Source organism: Acipenser ruthenus, chromosome 16, assembly GCF_902713425.1.
Source record: "Acipenser ruthenus chromosome 16, fAciRut3.2 maternal haplotype, whole genome shotgun sequence".
Lineage (NCBI taxonomy): Eukaryota > Metazoa > Chordata > Actinopteri > Acipenseriformes > Acipenseridae > Acipenser > Acipenser ruthenus.
Window position 1 is genome coordinate 16700832 of NC_081204.1, and position 19703 is coordinate 16720534.

The 19703-nt window shown below is 41.8% G+C and overlaps 1 protein-coding gene across 7 annotated transcripts in view; it reads left to right on the forward strand.

Annotated features, from left to right (window-relative positions):
* Nucleotides 1–19703, forward strand: part of LOC117411949 (PX domain-containing protein kinase-like protein) — a 39219-nt gene that overhangs the window by 17080 nt on the left and 2436 nt on the right. For 2 of the 7 annotated variants that reach the window (XM_058988946.1, XM_058988939.1), the window contains exons 13-17: nucleotides 410–458; nucleotides 3857–3934; nucleotides 11246–11332; nucleotides 11649–11715; nucleotides 12793–12840. In XM_058988946.1, coding sequence (XP_058844929.1) covers nucleotides 410–458; nucleotides 3857–3934; nucleotides 11246–11332; nucleotides 11649–11715; nucleotides 12793–12840 — 329 coding nt within the window. Of the gene's footprint in view, nucleotides 1–409; nucleotides 459–3856; nucleotides 3935–11245; nucleotides 11333–11648; nucleotides 11716–12792; nucleotides 12841–17937; nucleotides 19641–19703 lie in introns of those variants that run through there. The other 5 variants (XM_058988944.1, XM_058988945.1, XM_058988940.1 and 2 more) reach the window with 5 other exon arrangements.

The following is a 19703-nucleotide window of genomic DNA, read 5'->3' on the forward strand; positions in this document are numbered from 1 at the left end:
ATGTTTTCGAGGCTTGTAAGTACACCCAGACTTTAGTGAAAATTAGGGACTTGGGTGTTCTCCGCAAAGAAAAACTGCTGCTGCAAAGCATTCCCTAAAAAGTCGCTGATAACATTGTTTAGAACATTTCACCCTAGACTTCTGACTCGTTTGTGACTATTGCGAAAGGCACAACACTTAAGTACAGCTACCCCTAAGTGTGAATGCACTTGATTTTATTTTTGATCAGCAGCACTGGCGTTAATTTGCCACGCATCAGGTATACAGCATCCACCACTCTGGGTTTGAATGTTTCATGTTTAAAACACACACTACCATTCTGTGAGCTGATTTGATTAAAGCTACTCCATGAGTATGTACTGCTCTGTCCAGGACTGTTCTCACACTGCCCTTGTTGTTTCTTCTAAAGGTTGTTCAGCGATGTTTTGCTGCTCAGTTCAGAGAAGCCTCAGTTCAAGGTGAGGAGCATGTCTTATCCAAAGTCAACATTGGGCCTTATGGTCAATTATTCAATAAGTGAAACTGCTCAGGAAATTTAAATTTAAAAATTTTAAATGTAACTAAACAAAATGCCGAAGAGAGACCGTTATATAAAGAACAAGAATCACCTATCAAACAGAAACAAACAAACAGGAATGACCTACAAGTTGTAGTTTTAGAAGAAATACAATTTGATAAAGTACAATACAGAGAATAAAGGAAAATAAATGGATGAATAGACTGAATACCAGGGTGCCTGAAGGTTTAAATAGAAAGGAATAGTAGATTGTTACATCATTAACTATGTAGTGAATGACACCACAAACACATTCATAGATTTCAATAGAAATAAGTGAGTGTAGCTACCATGACTTCAAAAGCCTACAAGCATCTCCACTGTTGGTTTTCAAACACACTTTCCCTTGACAAAGGTGTGTAAACTTACCGGAACACTGGGGAGTGGGCTCACTGAGCAAAAACCTTTTTGTATATTTATTTATTTATTTATTTATTTATTTATTTATTTGTTTGTTTATAAATACATATACTTTTTGTAGGGCAGACTTAATGGAAAAATAATTTGTAAAAAAATAAAAGTGTGTCACTGAATGTAGTTGGGATTGTGATAAATTGACTGTCAGGTTTTAGTCTCGACACTGTGCTGAAAGTGACATTGAATCTCTCCCAGTGCTTTCCCTGATTTCACACTTCTGAAAGACATCGGACATCGGGGTCTGACAACACCTCAGACAGTGTGATTCTGTCTCTGCCCACAGGCTCAGCAGGGTGATGTTGTGTTGAAGCATATGGGTCTTCATTATAATGGCGTGGTAGTTACAGAATCGCCAAAAAATTAGTTTTTAAAAAATTAGTCAGGTTCTTTTTGCATTAAAATAACTCAGAATAACTCACAATACATACAATACGGGAGATCCTGTTCTTCAGGATTATTAGGGTTGAATCGATTGGATGAAAATGTGCCGTTCTCCTAATGATGCCATTTGAATCAATGCACATTTTTTTAACAAAGTATAGTATAAGTATAAATACATTTATGAATACATTCATGTTAATAATAAATCAGATAGCTAGCCTAATATAAACGTAACTAAAGTATTAATTAAAGGTTGGCACGGGTTGGCACGGGTGTATTCACCCGTGTGCTTCCCCTTTGTACTACCAGAACTCCTCCCCTCGATCAGCCTGACGCCAGGGTTTATCCAATCGCAGCCTGGACCGCAGCTGATGGCAATGAGGTCATTCTGCATACAGACAGAATTGCGCCCCCCAAAGATGGCCGGCTTTCGGTTTCTGCCTACCGTCGAGTCCGCCAGTCTAGGAGGAAGCATACTACCCATCTTACACAGCGCCTTTCCTGGTCTGGAAGTTTAACAGATACAAATATATGATTCCAAAGCGTCTGTTTGCAGCATTCTTCCACAGTTTGTTGTTAATTTAGTTTTTTATTCATATGATAACATTTTCCAGGAAATACCTACAAGCAGATATTTCAGCATGGTCTATAACCTTTCCAAATCTGAGGCAATGGGCCCGATTTTCGAAAGGAATTTCAATTTCAGTGGAAATGGCAAAATCCGCAGAATTTTTCCACCTGTTAATCCGTTAAAAATATCTGCCTATTTTCTAACATGATCCTCCGTTTTATCCGCTAGCGGATCACATTTCATACAGAATTTTCTGCGGTTCTAAATGAGTAAGAAATGAGCATTTAAGCAGTTTTATCCGCCACAATAATACTTCCGGTTCAATTGTGTTAGCAAATACTGTATAAACACAATCGAAAATTATACCAAACCAGCGGAAAAATAAGTCCAACACGAGGGCATGATCCCAAGCTGAACTACGACCCCATCAGGATCGGGCCAACCCCATTGCCATGAGGACCATCCACTGACATTTTTAGAAAGCCGAAATCTTAATCGGCTTGTGCAGGCAGTTAACATTACTCAAAGCTGACCTGAATGAGAACAAATACCAGAACAAGGTCTGACCACCCCTTCCTGTCAAAGTGAGACGAGGGTTTAACAGGGTAGCCCCAAATGTGCACAAACTACACTGGAAATAAAAATGCAAAAAGTAATAAATACATAAATAAATAAACGCATTGCAGACATATATGCACTGAAATATGCACTAGAAAAAGGAGCAGTGCTAAAACAAAATGGTACAGCAAGTAGAACATAATCTCTGTGTGTTTGTGGTGTTTTGGTTCCGTGTGTTTTTCGTGGTGTTTTGGTTCTCTGTGTTTTTGTGGTGTTTTGGTTCTGTGTGTTTTTCGTGGTGTTTTGGTTCTCTGTGTTTTTGTGGTGTTTTGGTTCCGTGTGTTTGTGGTGTTTTGGTTCCGTGTGTTTTTTGTGGTGTTTTGGTTCTGTGTGTTTGTGGTGTTTTGGTTCCGTGTGTTGTTTGTGGTGTTTTGGTTCCGTGTGTTTGTGGTGTTTTGGTTCCGTGTGTTTGTGGTGTTTTGGTTCCGTGTGTGTTTGTGGTGTTTTGGTTCCGTGTGTTTTTTGGGGTGTTTTGGTTCCGTGTGTTTTTTGGGGTGTTTTGGTTCTGTGTGTTTTTTGGGGTGTTTTGGTTCTCTGTGTTTTTGTGGTGTTTTGGTTCCGTGTGTTTGTGGTGTTTTGGTTCCGTGTGTTTGGGGTGTTTTGGTTCCATGTGTTTTTTGGGGTGTTTTGGTTCCATGTGTTTTTTGGGGTGTTTTGGTTCCGTGTGTTTTTTGGGGTGTTTTGGTTCCGTGTGTTTTTTGGGGTGTTTTGGTTCTGTGTGTTTTTTGTGGTGTTTTGGTTCCGTGTGTTTGTGGTGTTTTGGTTCTGTGTGTTTTTTGTGGTGTTTTGGTTCTGTGTGTTTTTTGTGGTGTTTTGGTTCCGTGTGTTTGGGGTGTTTTGGTTCCGTGTGTTTGGGGTGTTTTGGTTCCATGTGTTGTTTGGGGTGTTTTGGTTCCGTGTGTTTTTGGGGTGTTTTGGTTCCGTGTGTTTTTTGGGGTGTTTTGGTTCCGTGTGTTTGTGGTGTTTTGGTTCCGTGTGTTTTTTGGGGTGTTTTGGTTCCGTGTGTTTTTTGTGGTGTTTTGGTTCTGTGTGTTTTTTGTGGTGTTTTGGTTCCGTGTGTGTTTGTGGTGTTTTGGTTCCGTGTGTTTTTTGTGGTGTTTTTGTTCTGTGTGTTTTTGTGGTGTTTTGGTTCCGTGTGTTTTTTGTGGTGTTTTTGTTTTGTGTGTTTTTGTGGTGTTTTGGTTCAGTGTGTTTTTGTGTGTTGGTTTTGTGTGTTTTTGTGTTTTGGTTCTGTGTGTTTTTGTGTTTTGGTTCTGTGTGTTTTTGAAGGAGGAAACCCCACTTCATTGGGTTTTTTTCTGTTTCTGCTGCAGATCTCAACTAAGTTAAAGGAGGCCCTGAAAACCGCCAACGACTGCCTGGAAAAGAGACTGCTGGAAGAACAGAAAATGGTGAGGAGATATTAATACATCTTTTTTTCGTAGAAAGCAAATAGTAGCAAAGGAAAAAATAAAGCTGCCTTTTTTTTTTTATAAAGAGTAAAAGTAGGGGTGGCCAAACAATATAGTGCCCCCCACCCAGTAGGAAAAGTGGGGCGGCCGTGTCCAGGGGTGAAAGGACGCCAGCACATCACAGCCATGACACCTGCTTATCAATACACAGAGCAGGACTGCTGGAACTCCATTCACATTCACATTCTCATCAGCACAGAGAGCAGGCCTGCTGGAACTCCATTCACATTCACATTCTCATCAGCACACAGAGCAGGACTGCTGGAACTCTATTCACATTCACATCAGCACACAGAGCAGGGCTGCTGGAACTCCATTCACATTCTCATCAGCACACAGAGCAGGGCTGCTGGAACTCTATTCACATTCAGATCAGCACACAGAGCAGGGCTGCTGGAACTCCATTCACATTCTCATCAGCACACAGAGCAGGGCTGCTGGAACTCCATTCACATTCACATGAGCACACAGAGCAGGGCTGCTGGAACTCCATTCACATTCTCATCAGCAAACAGAGCAGGGCTGCTGGAACTCCATTCACATTCAGATCAGCACACAGAGCAGGGCTGCTGGAACTCCATTCACATTCTCATCAGCACACAGAGCAGGGCTGCTGGAACTCCATTCACATTCTCATCAGCACACAGAGCAGGGCTGCTGGAACTCCATTCACATTCTCATCAGCACACAGAGCAGGGCTGCTGGAACTCCATTCACATTCTCATCAGCACACAGAGCAGGACTGCTGGAACTCCATTCACATTCACATTCTCATCAGCACACAGAGCAGGACTGCTGGAACTCCATTCACATTCACATTCTCATCAGCACACAGAGCGGGGCTGCTGGAACTCCATTCACATTCACATTCACATCAGCACACAGAGCAGGACTGCTGGAACTCCATTCACATTCACATTCTCATCAGCACACAGAGCAGGACTGCTGGAACACCATTCACATTCAGATCAGCACACAGAGCAGGGCTGCTGGAACTCCATTCACATTCTCATCAGCACACAGAGCAGGACTGCTGGAACTCCATTCACATTCACATTCTCATCAGCACACAGAGCAGGACTGCTGGAACTCCATTCACATTCACATTCTCATCAGCACACAGAGCGGGGCTGCTGGAACTCCATTCACATTCACATTCACATCAGCACACAGAGCAGGACTGCTGGAACTCCATTCACATTCACATTCTCATCAGCACACAGAGCAGGACTGCTGGAACTCCATTCACATTCTCATCAGCACACAGAGCAGGGCTGCTGGAACTCCATTCACATTCAGATCAGCACACAGAGCAGGGCTGCTGGAACTCCATTCACATTCAGATCAGCACACACAGAGCAGGGCTGCTGGAACTCCATTCACATTCACATTCTCATCAGCACACAGAGCAGGACTGCTGGAACTCCATTCACATTCACATTCTCATCAGCACACAGAGCAGGACTGCTGGAACTCCATTCACATTCACATTCTCATCAGCACACAGAGCAGGACTGCTGGAACTCCATTCACATTCTCATCAGCACACAGAGCAGGGCTGCTGGAACTCCATTCACATTCTCATCAGCACAGAGAGCAGGACTGCTGGAACTCCATTCACATTCACATTCACATCAGCACACAGAGCAGGACTGCTGGAACTCTATTCTCATTCTCATCAGCACACAGAGCAGGACTGCTGGAACTCTATTCTCATTCTCATCAGCACACAGAGCAGGGCTGCTGGAACTCCATTCACATTCTCATCAGCACACAGAGCAGGGCTGCTGGAACTCCATTCACATTCTCATCAGCACACAGAGCAGGGCTGCTGGAACTCCATTCACATTCTCATCAGCACACAGAGCAGGGCTGCTGGAACTCCATTCACATTCACATTCTCATCAGCACACAGAGCAGGGCTGCTGGAACTCCATTCACATTCACATTCTCATCAGCACACAGAGCAGGGCTGCTGGAACTCCATTCACATTCACATTCTCATCAGCACACAGAGCAGGGCTGCTGGAACTCCATTCACATTCACATTCTCATCAGCACACAGAGCAGGGCTGCTGGAACTCCATTCACATTCACATTCTCATCAGCACAGAGAGCAGGACTGCTGGAACTCCATTCACATTCACATTCACATCAGCACACAGAGCAGGACTGCTGGAACTCCATTCACATGCACATTCTCATCAGCACACAGAGCAGGACTGCTGGAACTCCATTCACATTCACATTCTCATCAGCACACAGAGCAGGACTGCTGGAACTCCATTCACATTCACATTCTCATCAGCACACAGAGCAGGACTGTTGGAACTCCATTCACATTCACATTCTCATCAGCACACAGAGCAGGACTGCTGGAACTCCGTTCACATGCACATTCTCATCAGCAAACAGAGCAGGCCTGCTGGAACTCCATTCACATTCACATTCTCATCAGCACACAGAGCAGGACTGCTGGAACTCCATTCACATTCACATTCTCATCAGCACACAGAGCAGGGCTGCTGGAACTGCATTCACATTCACATTCTCATCAGCACACAGAGCAGGCCTGCTGGAACTCCATTCACATTCACATTCTCATCAGCACACAGAGCAGGACTGCTGGAACTCCATTCACATTCTCATCAGCACACAGAGCAGGGCTGCTGGAACTCTATTCACATTCAGATCAGCACACAGAGCAGGGCTGCTGGAACTCCATTCACATTCTCATCAGCACACAGAGCAGGGCTGCTGGAACTCTATTCACATTCAGATCAGCACACAGAGCAGGGCTGCTGGAACTCCATTCACATTCTCATCAGCACACAGAGCAGGGCTGCTGGAACTCTATTCACATTCAGATCAGCACACAGAGCAGGGCTGCTGGAACTCCATTCACATTCACATTCTCATCAGCACACAGAGCAGGGCTGCTGGAACTCCATTCACATTCTCATTCTCATCAGCACACAGAGCAGGGCTGCTGGAACTCCATTCACATTCTCATCAGCACACAGAGCAGGGCTGCTGGAACTCCATTCACATTCACATTCTCATCAGCACACAGAGCAGGGCTGCTGGAACTCCATTCACATTCTCATCAGCACACAGAGCAGGGCTGCTGGAACTCCATTCACATTCTCATTCTCATCAGCTGCAGCTCCACAGAGAACTAGGACTTTTTTGTTGCCCTTTTCACATATTCCCTTGAGAAAGATATGTACAACATATCGAAACGTTGGGCAGCTGGCTCTTTGAGCTAAAATATATATATATATATATATATACAGACATGCTCAAATTTGTTGGTACCCTTACAGCTTATTGAAATAATGCTTCATTCCTCCTGAAAAGTGATGAAATTAAAAGCTATTTTATCATGTATACTTGCATGCCTTTGGTATGTCATAGAATAAAGCAAAGAAGCTGTGAAAAGAGGTGAATTATTGCTTATTCTACAAAGATATTCTAAAATGGCCTGGACACATTTGTTGGTACCCCTTAGAAAAGATAATAAATAATTGCATTATAGTGATATTTCAAACTAATTAGTTTCTTTAATTAGTATCACCCATGTCTCCAATCGTGTAATCAGTCATTCAGCCTATTTAAATGGAGAAAAGTAGTCACTGTGCTGTTTGGTATCATTGTGTGCACCACACTGAACATGGACCAGAGAAAGCAAAGGAGAGAGTTGTCTGAGGAGATCAGAAAGAAAATAATAGACAAGCATGGTAAAGGTAAAGGCTACAAGACCATCTCCAAGCAGCTTGATGTTCCTGTGACAACAGTTGCAAATATTATTAAGAAGTTTAAGGTCCATGGAACTGTAGCCAACCTCCCTGGGCGCGGCCGCAAGAGGAAAATCGACCCTAGATTGAACAGAAGGATAGTGCGAATGGTAGAAAAAGGATAACTACCAAAGAGATACAAGCTGAACTCCAAGGTGAAGGTACGTCAGTTTCTGATCGCACCATCCGTCGCTTTTTGAGCGAAAGTGGGCTCCATGGAAGAAGACCCAGGAGGACTCCACTTTTGAAAGAAAAACATAAAAAAGCCAGACTGGAATTTGCTAAAATGCGTATTGACAAGCCACAATCCTTCTGGGAGAATGTCCTTTGGACAGATGAGTCAAAACTGGAGCTTTTTGGCAAGTCACATCAGCAATATGTTCACAGATGAAAAAATTAAGCTTTCAAAAAAAAGAACACCATACCTACAGTGAAACATGGAGGAGGCTCGGTTATGTTTTGGGGCTGCTTTGCTGCGCCTGGCACAGGGAGCCTTGAATCTGTGCAGGGCACAATGAAATCTCAAGACTATCAAGGCATTCTGGAGCGAAACGTACTGCCCAGTGTCAGAAAGCTCTGTCTCAGTCGCAGGTCATGGGTCCTCCAACAGGATAATGACCCAAAACACACAGCTAAAAGCACCCAAGAATGGATAAGAACAAAACATTGGACTATTCTGAAGTGGCCTTCTATGAGTCCTGATCTGAATCCTATCGAACATCTATGGAAAGAGCTGAAACGTGCAGTCTGGAGAAGGCACCCATCAAACCTGAGACAGCTGGAGCAGTTTGCTCAGGAAGAGTGGGCCAAACTACCTGTTAACAGGTGCAGAAGTCTCATTGAGAACTTTTGTCAGTTTCAAGTTATTTCAGAGAAAATTGTGCATTCTTTGTTTTTTGTGGAGGGGTACCAACAAATTTGAGCACGTCTGTATATCTATATCTATATATATATATATATATATATATATATATATATATATATATATATATATATATATATATATATATATATATATATATATATTATTGTTGTCTTCCCTTATAGTTTTTGTAATGGTTAAGGCCCTGCGATTTTCACGACTTTAGTCCTACAGGCCCAAGATGTCGCTGTAGCCTCCACAGTAATGAGCCACGTAATGAGCAATCATTAGACAATCATCCCATTACACCACTTTAACCATCTGAATGGGTCATCCCATTACTACAAAGCACGTGCTAGCAGATTAATTAACAGAACTGACATCTATTTAACCCTTACATCTCTGAATACATAGAACAGGATTTTAAAAGGAAGTTTTTTTCATTATAATTTCAGAGAACTAATGTACCGGTACACTTTTACGCAAATCATTTAATAAATAAATTTTTTTTTAAAAAATTACATTTTCTTGCTGTCTGGATCTCACCGGGCACAAATATACATTTCGTTCACAGAAGAGAAAATCCTGTTGTTTTAACAGATTTCCTGTTTCTGGCACCGATCCCTGAACACTTATTTTTTTTATTTTTATTTACATTTATATAGCGCCTTTCATCAAGGCGCTTTACAACATTTTACAATATTATACCAAATTTAAAAGGCAAAGATAATTCCTATAAAACAGTTCAAAAGACGGTCTAAAATGATACAAGTGTGTAAAATTATGGTTAAAAAGCCATTTTATAAAAATGGGTTTTCAATCGTGTTTTTAAAGTTTAAATTCCTTGCTTTTTTGACTGAAGATGGTAGAGCATTCCACAACATTGGGGCTTTACAAGAGAAGCCCCTCCCTCCCGCACCGTCTTTATTCACTCTCGGAATAACAACATCCTGCCATCTTAGAGCACGATTTGGATTGTAAGGGCTCTGCAACTCCTGGAAATAACTTGATCCATTTAGGGCTTTTTAAGTTAAAAGCAACATCTTAGAATCCATTCTAAAATGCACAGGGAGCCAGTGCAAAGAGGCTAAGACAGGGGTCATGTGCTCATTCTGTTTGGTTTGAGTTCGAATTCTGGCAGCAGTGTTCTGAAGTAGCTGCAAACGAGACACCACATGTTCAGGAGTACCAGTAAACCGAGCATTACAATAATCTATTCTGGATGAAACAAAGGCATGCATTAGCTTTTCAGAGTCAGGTACAGAGAGAATGGCTTAAGTTTGGCTGTATTCCTCAAATGATAAAAATAAACATTAGTAAATTTTTTAATATGAGACTCGAATGTTACATTTGGATCAAAAGTGACCCCACATTCCTCATTTCCAGTTTAGATTTGATGACAAACTGCTCAACCCTGACTCCTGTAAGTCAGTGCTTTTTATTTGGTTCTGACTGCCCAAAAACATGACCTCTCTTTTGTCTGGATTCAACATTAAAACATTTTGAGACATCCAACATTTTATGCCAGTAAGGCAGTAACTAGTAGCGCCCCAGTAGAGGGTTTGTCTGGATTTACAGACAAGTACAGTTGTGTGTCATCGGCATCACAATGGAAGCTCTGTGAAAATGTGTCCATATGAAGAAACACTTCTTTCAGCATCCACAGAATTGGTAACAAGTGACAAATGTATTTAAGGCTTTCTTACTAAATTGGGCAATAGTTACTCTGCATTTCTACAAAATGTGGTCAAAGAAACTCCACTACTGTTTCCTTTTGCATATATTTGATATCCCTTCATTTCTGATTTACAGTCATCATCAAACCCTGTAATACAATCTAATGGGAGGGGTTCTTTATCCAAACTACAACATGTTGTGGGTCTAAAATCCATACTGCCTTCAGAAACGTGTGAGCTGGTTAAATAAAAAGTGGTTTTATTCTGCATTGATCACGGTTGCAGTAACTCGTCAATTTTTCAAAAACTTTGTGGAAAGTTTTAACAACACTGTTTGTTTATTCTGCCACCTGTGCTGTGCAACTCTTATGCCAGTGCTCGGTATGTGTTTATTTATTCTGAAACTTTTTTACGTTTGATGAATTGTAACGTTAGGGCTTTCAAAGTAAGTTATACCATCAGTGTGCAGCACACCATGTGGATATTGCTGCATGCAATCTCTCAAAGAAATGCTTTTGTTCTAAAATAGCAAGTCTCGAGGTAAGCTTTTTCTTAAACACATCCATTTCTAAAATGGCAATGTCCCTCGTAATCAGGGGGTGTTTTCTAATTAGCCAGAATTTTATGGGTTGATTATTTAATTATTCTTTTGATCAGTTTAGCTGGCGTGGCCACACAGACATCTTGAGGTTTAGGACTGAACTGCAGGTTAAAAAAACTAGTCGTGAAAAACACAGGGACCTTGTAATGGTGCAGCTTTGTGTAAAACAATCCTACTTGCATACAAGCCTGTGCGCCTGTCCCTCACAGCTGAGCTGCAAAACATGGGGCTAATATAATTCATAGATCATCAGTTTATTTCTTTCTTTTATAAAGTAGATTTGCATACAAGCTGAATATGTTTTATTGTTTTTAGATTCACCAACATAAGCGACTAACCAGGGCACAGTCTCACCATGGGTCAGAGGAAGAGAAAAAGAAAAGAAAGATTTTGGCAAGAAAGGTAAATGGCCTTGGTTTATCCACCAGCTGTATAATCACTCTAATCTAGATTCAGACAGACTGCAGGCAAATATGATTTGGATGTCAATCTGGAGAGGTAAGTATACTGGATCTGATTTCTATAAGATGGGTTTTGATTGTCATATTTTAATAAGAGATGCTCTGCTCTGGGGGATGCTGGGGTCTAGTGTGCTCCTGTTTTTGAGAAATGGGTTGCGTGATGCTTTTTGTTAATACAGCTTTCAACAAATGAGTAAATAAACTAGGAAATAAACAGTGCCACAGTTCATTGAGATGGTTTCTTTTGTGTTTGACAGAAATCCAGGCAGTCAGCTGAGAATGACGAAGATCTGTCAGCGAAATATAACAACTCCAATAATTCTGGTGAGTAATCTGCTGTACAGTGTGCCCCCTGGAGGAACAGTATTGTAAAGGTTAGAGAACTCTGCTGTTCTTAATTCTGGTGAGTAATCTGCTGTACAGTGTGCCCCTGGAGGAACATTATTGTAAGGGTTAGAGAACGGCTGCTGTTCTGGGCTGTGACTGACAAATGACCACGTGTGTGTACCAGAGGGGACTAGGAAATCGTTTTCCACAAATGTGCTTCTTCTACCAGCCTAACTGACATATAGTCATGTTCCAAATAGAACTTGTGCTGTATCTCAGGTAGTTTACCATTCTGCTGTATCTCAGGTAGTTTACCATTCTGCTGTATCTCGGGTAGTTTACCATTCTGCTGTATCTCAGGTAGTTTACCATTCTGCTGTATCTCAGGTAGTTTACCATTCTGCTGTATCTCGGGTAATTTACCATTCTGCTGTATCTCAGGTAGTTTACCATTCTGCTGTATCTCAGGCAGTTTACCATTCTGCTGTATTTCAGGTAGTTTACCCTTCTGGCCACTAAAAGTAGCTTTTTTGGCGTTCCAGTTTGTTAGCTGTTTCCTCTGATTTTGAAGGAGTAGCAGAAGCTGAAGAGATGTGTTTTCCACACGGTGCTTTTGTTGCCCTAAGAGAGCACTTTACTGATGTTTTCAACGTGGACATTATTATTATTATTATTATTATTATTATTATTTATTTCTTAGCAGACGCCCTTATCCTGGGCGATTTACAATTGTTACAAGATATCACATTATACATTATTTCACATTATACAGATATCACATTATTTTTACATACAATTACCCATTTATACAGTTGGGTTTTTACTGGAGCAATCTAGGTAAAGTACCTTGCTCAAGGGTACAACAGCAGTGTCCCCCACTGGGGATTGAACCCACAACCCTCCGGTCAAGAGTCCAGAGCCCTAACCACTACTCCACACTGCTGCTGACATGGAAAGAAACAACCTTCTGAATATATAAAATATTTAAAACTCCTTACTACTTAATGTGATGTAACATAGTGGCAGAAGTGGGTATAGAATGCATTGATTAACAAGCCTCCACTCTCTCCACAGGTTCAGGGGCGAGTTCCCCTCTCACATCTCCGTCCTCCCCCACTGCAGGTAAGCAACGCTTTACCCTATTGAACTCAGGGGAGAGAAGGGAGGGTACTGCACATTGAACTAATGGGTACAATCAAAATCCAGGTACATTCACTACACTGCAGCTACACTACTTGTGTTGCATTGCTTAACACAGCAAAATGATATGGTTGAGAAATACATGCTGGTAATGTCTGGAACTTGAGCCTCACTATCACAGAAGTGTATGTACTAAAGTGCTGAAAAGCAGTAACATCACACAGCTGGTGTACCTGTATTTTGAAGAGTATCTTAATTTATAATGTGTTCTTGTACCACTATGTCTGATAAATACATCTGTATTAAAGACTTACACATTCAGAGATTGACAGTTTTGTCATGTGTGTCCAATGTGCACTGCGTTGTCATTAAAGCTTTTACACTGTTTCTTTAGGTCTGTGAACTTACTCTAATATGAATCGACTTGTATGCTAAAAATAGACAGGGCTGTTTTGTACCATAATGTAACCTCATGATTAAGGAAGGCATCTGCGTGATCGCACCTCTTCAATCTGGCAGCTGTTAGTGTTGAGATCAGTCAGCAAGGTCAATATCCAGTATCGTTTATACAGTAGAAGGTTTACCAAGCAAGCAAAACAAAAACTCCCATCACCGTCTGTGCTGGCAGGAGTTCACAAGCTTGCCAAAGGGACAGGCAGTTGCTCAAGTGGAGTGAAACTGTCTCTGGGCTCTGTTTTTATTACTGGTAATACAATACATTTTGATGCTGTGATTGTGGACAGGACCCCAGGTTACAGGATCTCACAATGTTAAATTCAGGACTAACATTTTTATTTTCCTTTCCATTGTGTTGAGATTACTGATCCACACTGATGCTGTAGTGTTGAGATTACTAATCCACTCTAAACAGAACACTGTAGAGATTACTAATCCACACTGAATAGAACACTAGAGATTACTAATCCACACTGAATAGAACACTGTAGAGATTACTAATCCACACTGAATAGAACACTGTTGAGATTACTGATCCCCACTGAATAGAAGAGCTGATTCTGACCTCATATTCATGACTTGAGAATTTACTGTGAGCTGTGTTTTCAAATCAATAATGAAAGGCCATGCATTCTAAAAATATCAGATCTAAGACCTTTGTGAATCAAACTCAACTAAAAAATCATTTTTATAAATTAAGCACCTATCTGAAACAAGTGCAAAGGCAAAAACACAATTTCAGGAGGAATCTAATCGTTTTAACAAACTAGTACCTGCTCCTCCCTGTCACAGCATTGTTTTTTGATAATTTTATTCTTCTCCCACTTTGCTTTTGAACCTGAAACCCGAAACAGCATTTGCATGTCCATGCGGCACTGTGTGGTGTGAAGTGTTGGTCCATGCGGCACTGTGTGGTGTGACGTGTTGGTCCATGCGGCACTGTGTGGTGTGAAGTGTTGGTCCATGCGGCACTGTGTGGTGTGAAGTGTTGGTCCATGCGGCACTGTGTGGTGTGAAGTGTTGGTCCATGCGGCACTGTGTGGTGTGAAGTGTTGGTCCATGCGGCACTGTGTGGTGTGAAGTGTTGGTCCATGCGGCACTGTGTGGTGTGAAGTGTTGGTCCATGCGGCACTGTGTGGTGTGAAGTGTTGGTCCATGCGGCACTGTGTGGTGTGAAGTGTTGGTCCATGCGGCACTGTGTGGTGTGAAGTGTTGGTCCATGCGGCACTGTGTGGTGTGAAGTGTTGGTCCATGCGGCACTGTGTGGTGTGAACTCTTGTTAAGGAGCCGGGACTCTCTTGCTGCTTGCTTTTTGCTTAACACTAGTTTTGCTTCAGCCTGTGTGGTGTGCCAGCAGCAGTAGTAGAGCAGCAGTAGGAGAGCAGCAGCAGTAGTATTAGTAGTAGAGCAGTAGTAGTATTAGTAGTTTGTTTGCTAAATATTCTGCTCATCATAGCCTGCTTCCTGCCTCTCATTTAAAATGCCTTTTCTTTTATATCTACTCTAATTAGCTTGTTCTCATAACAACCATGAACTAAAATATTAAAATACTAAACTACTGTGTATTTTTATACCTCGTTTCCATGGACATCCAACTTGAGTCTCCTGGAACTGGAGTTGGTAAAAAGGAGACGTTTCCATGCTTTTCTGATTTACCCGACTTATCACGGGAGTTGGGCAGAAAATACTACCGATTTTCCCAAAAATGCTTGCAGTTAAATGTCAAGATGTGAATTTGTTGCATACAACAATTATAGTAACATTGTCAACAATTTAAAAGATAAATCCATCTAGATATTATTTTGCATTTGTTTCATGCCATACATATATAGGTCTATAACAGTACATAATTATCTATCTATCTATCTATCTATCTCTATCTATCTATCTATCTGTCTGCCTCCCGTTAATCCGTATTTCGATTATCTGTGCAGTTTAATTCAGTACATTGTCAAAATGTATTAGTGCAGAAATCGGTGTATCTATGTGGAAGCGGGTATTCACACTCTATTAGTGCAGAAATCAGCATATCTGTGTGGAAGCTGACGATCATCATTTCATTGAATTCAGTTAAATTGAGTACAGTATAGTGCCAGCCAATGGGCAGAACTATATTGTAGTTCCTGTAATAGAACTGCTTTCCGTTTCATTGGAAATGGCTTGCAAGAGGAAACACGTCTCCATTTCTATCAGCCAAAAGTTAGTTGGGCGTATTTAAAAAAGACCAGTCAGTGAAAAAAGAGTTCCTGAAGAGGGATGTGGAGTTCAAACAGTTGGTGACTGTTAGAGCAAAGAGAAAGAATTAATGATGGCAGCTGAGACAATGGACTGTGCACAGTGCAAGCGGATTAAGAGGTGCATCTGAGCAAATGGAACAAGCATTGCTTTTGTGGTTCATGAATCAAAGAAAATACAAAGTCCCCGTGGATGAACCACAACTTATTGAAAAGGCTTGTGCAGTTTCCCTTACTGCTGATTCGCCTGGCACTGAAGTTTGTTGTGGAAGTTTGGGTTGGCTACACCACTTCAAGCAGCGGCATGGAACTATGCACAGGGAGAGAGGATCAGCTGACCAAGACAGCGCTGCTCTGTACAAGGACACATTCTAAGAGGAGGTCCGAGATTACAAGCCCGAGCAAATCTAGAATGCTGTGGAAGAAAGTGCCGAATGAGGATGAGAAATCAGCTCCTGGATTTAAAGCCAGTAAGGCCAGAATTTCTCTCTTGCTGTGTGAAAATGCAACGGGGGAGGACAGGATGAAGCCGCTGGTAATTAGTAAGGTAAAGAATCCTTGTTGCTTTAAAAACACAAACATAGTGAATTTGCCTGTTCTATGGAGGCACAATTCAAAATATACATCTGAGGATTGGTTGAAGCACCACTTTGTTCCACACGTCAAAGATTATTTGCAATCTAAGAATTTGCCAGGACGGGCAGTGTTGGTGCTTGACAATGCGTTCCCACAAGGACTACTTATCTAGTGCCGTGGATGGATTTCAAATCATTTTCCTTCCACCGAGCACAACCTCCCTTTTGCAACCATTGTACCAAGGGGCAATTATGCAGTTGAAAAGGCTTTACACCAGATGCGTCCTTGGAGATTTAAACAACAGTGCAGATGACATAAATGCTGTGAAGAACTTTTGGCACACTATGGCAATGTGGTTTGCAGTGCTCAGGTGTACAGGTGATGCAGGTGCTCCAGACAAGGACAAAGTTCACGGTTCAAGTTTTTAATTTCCTTGACCAAAGGTTTTTAATAATAAAGCTGACTCTACCCAGCAATGGCTATTGCCAGCGCCAAAACAAGGGGTTGCAGTCCCGAAATAATAAGGCAAACACAAAACACGCAACACAGACTGGTGCCACTCCCGCGTGGCCTGTGGTGTGAAAGATACTTCTCAGAAGTATAGGTTCTATTCATTGTGTCGCATCGCTGCACAATTCCGCTTGTCACCTCTGCTGGGTAGCAGCCTTTAGAAGGCCTTCTTTGTTGTTCTCCAAGTTGTAGATGCTATAATGAGTTAGTATAAATGAGATACTGTTTTAGCTGACAGACTTCATTAAGTAAACATTTATTTGAATATTTTTGTAATTTAGTATAAATGCAAAACCTGTGATAAAAGTGATAAACGGCAAGTCAAAAAGTCAAAATCCCCCAAGGTAGCCAGCCCGAGTAATTTAAGCACATGGAGACGAAGGGGAGGGGGGGGGGGGGGGGGCGACTCGAGTAATTTAAACACATGGAGACGGAGGGGAGGGGGGGGCGACTCGAGTAATTTAAACACATGGAGACGGAGGGGAGGGGGGGGGCGACTCGAGTAATTTAAACACATGGAGACGGAGGGGAGGGGGGGGGGCGACTCGAGTAATTTAAACACATGGAGACGGGAGGGGGGGGCGACTCGAGTAATTTAAACACATGGAGACGGAGGGGAGGGGGGGGCGACTCGAGTAATTTAAACACATGGAGACGGAGGGGAGGGGGGTGTAACTGGAGCACGCCACGCACCGAGTTCTGTGCTTCATGGAAACGTGGTATTAGTTCTGCTGGTCTTAGTCCAGGGCTGGCAATGGAACGTGAAACAAGCAGTGCGATTGGTCGAGCAAAGTTCCAGCTGTCCGTATATTGGATGGACTGAAATCCGAGACGTTGTATTTATTTGTATTCCTCCTGTCCCGTCTGCTCTGCACAGTGTGTCTGCACTGTCAGTGCCAGGGGGAAAAAAATGAATATAACTTCATTCATTGTACTGCAGATTGTATCATAGTGTAAGCGGCTGGATTTCATCTTTTTCTAAATGTAAATCCTACACAGAATGAATGCAGTACAATACTCTCATTGCAAGCGGTGTTTAGAGGGTGAGCTCTGGTTTCTTTTTAACAATGAAATGTTAGGTTAGTCAAACCTTGATAGGATGAAGAATGATTTAAAAGGAAATATAAGCAAATGATTATTTAACAGTGCAATTGGGCTCCCTCATTAGTAACAGTGCAATTGAACACTCCTATCAAGGTTTACTTAGACTGTAATGATGTTAATGTAATCTAAATGATTAAGTGTGTGATAATAATCAATAATATTGACTGTTGCCTCTTTTTCCCTCTGCTGTCTTCTGTAGATTATGCTCCATTTTGAACAGTCTCGGTAAAGTAATTTCATGCTGATTCCTTTCCATTTAAAGCTGCAGCACCCTTTGCTCATCGCTAAACGACATGCCATTTCAAGTGCAGTTTTCTGTATGTGTTGCGAAGGGGTACTGCACCTTTCAATCATGCCACAGTCAGCTGGGTGAGCAACTCAAACCTGCATCACTAGGAATCTGTTAAGATAATAAAGAGATCAATTACACAAATCTTGGAAAACATAAATCACAGGATTGTTTTTGTAGTTATTTGTGTAAATGCTAGTATTAAAATCAATGCAGCCCAATGTGTGTTGTTACTGACCGTGTGATGCCCTTGAGTGCCCACTAGTGTGGACTGTGCCTGCAGAATGGTTTTCTTGTGGGGGTGTGCATGAAACCTGCTTTCATGGGGCTACACAGCAGTCGCTGGTGTACCTTGAATCCACATGGAATGGTACCTGTGGGACTGTCCTGTGACAAGGATGTTATTTCTACACCGTCAAGCACAGCTCTTTACACTAAAATGAGATAAAGACTTGTGTCCCAGTCCAGATCCCGCAGGTCAGGCTCAGGGTCACACCAGTCGCTTCAGTGTTCACTTCCTGTAATCTTCATCTCACCTGCTTGAATCACTTTGACCTTGAGGTCACCACAAACATGTTGAACTAAATTCTTCTGTCTCTGTGATTCCCAGGACAGTTGGAGATTGATAAAATTGTATCCAAGCCAGGAAATGCCAGTTATCCCAAGTGGGAAAGAATATCCCTGGACTACCCCTTCATACTTTCCCAGGAAGTGATTCCTAGTTCTCCAGGCATGCTGATTACTTCTCCCTGCCTGGATATCCAAATGACTGAAAGAGGTTCATTTTAGACAAACACACACAGAGGAGGGCAATGACATGAGACTAGTAGATCATGCATGCTGTGAAGAAACTGGGGATCCATATTATGGCTAATTTGTTATTCTATTGAAACATGTTCAAAGTGCTACAATGTGTGCCCAAGTGGCTTTCTTGGTAGTTTTGTAACTGGAAGCATTTGCTTTAAGAACATTCTGCACTGAATCACTTCTATAATTGGTTTATTAATACATAAAAATATATTCACTTTCAACCCAGTATCCCAGTAAAAGTGAATATCCAGGCTGGAAAAGTCTTAATCCAAGGATAAAAAGAACACGTAGATGGCTTGAGAATTCCTGCACACCCCTCTGTATTGGTTTCTTTGTTTCTGTGGATGCTGCTCGTGTCCCAGTGTTTTCTGTGGATGCTGCTCGTGTCCCAGTGTTTTCTGTGGATGCTGCTCGTGTCCCAGTGTTTTCTGTGGATGCTGCCGCTGGGAGTCTATTTGCTTGCCTTTTTACCACAATTGAATTAGAAATGCTGACTGACTTCCAGCACTACATTCGGAGTGATAGGGATGTAATTGTGGAAGCACGCTTTTTTCACACCATTGCCTTTTCATTAAACAGGTTACACTTTGAATGTCAGAATGTCATTTGTTTTCCTTATGTTTTTTAAAGCTTAGCACAGGGGACTCAATGTAGTTTGTATTTGTTTGTTTAGTTGAAACAGAAACTTTGTCTCAGTTATCTATGTTCTCAGATTAATGTCAACTGTAGACAGGAAATGTTTACGATCATTAGGAGAAAATGTGTCACAAGCAGAACATGCTGTACTGTCAAAATACACAAAACATGTCATTAAAGCATTTTGCTATTTAATATTTATGTTTTCTATACTGTAGTTTAAACAAATC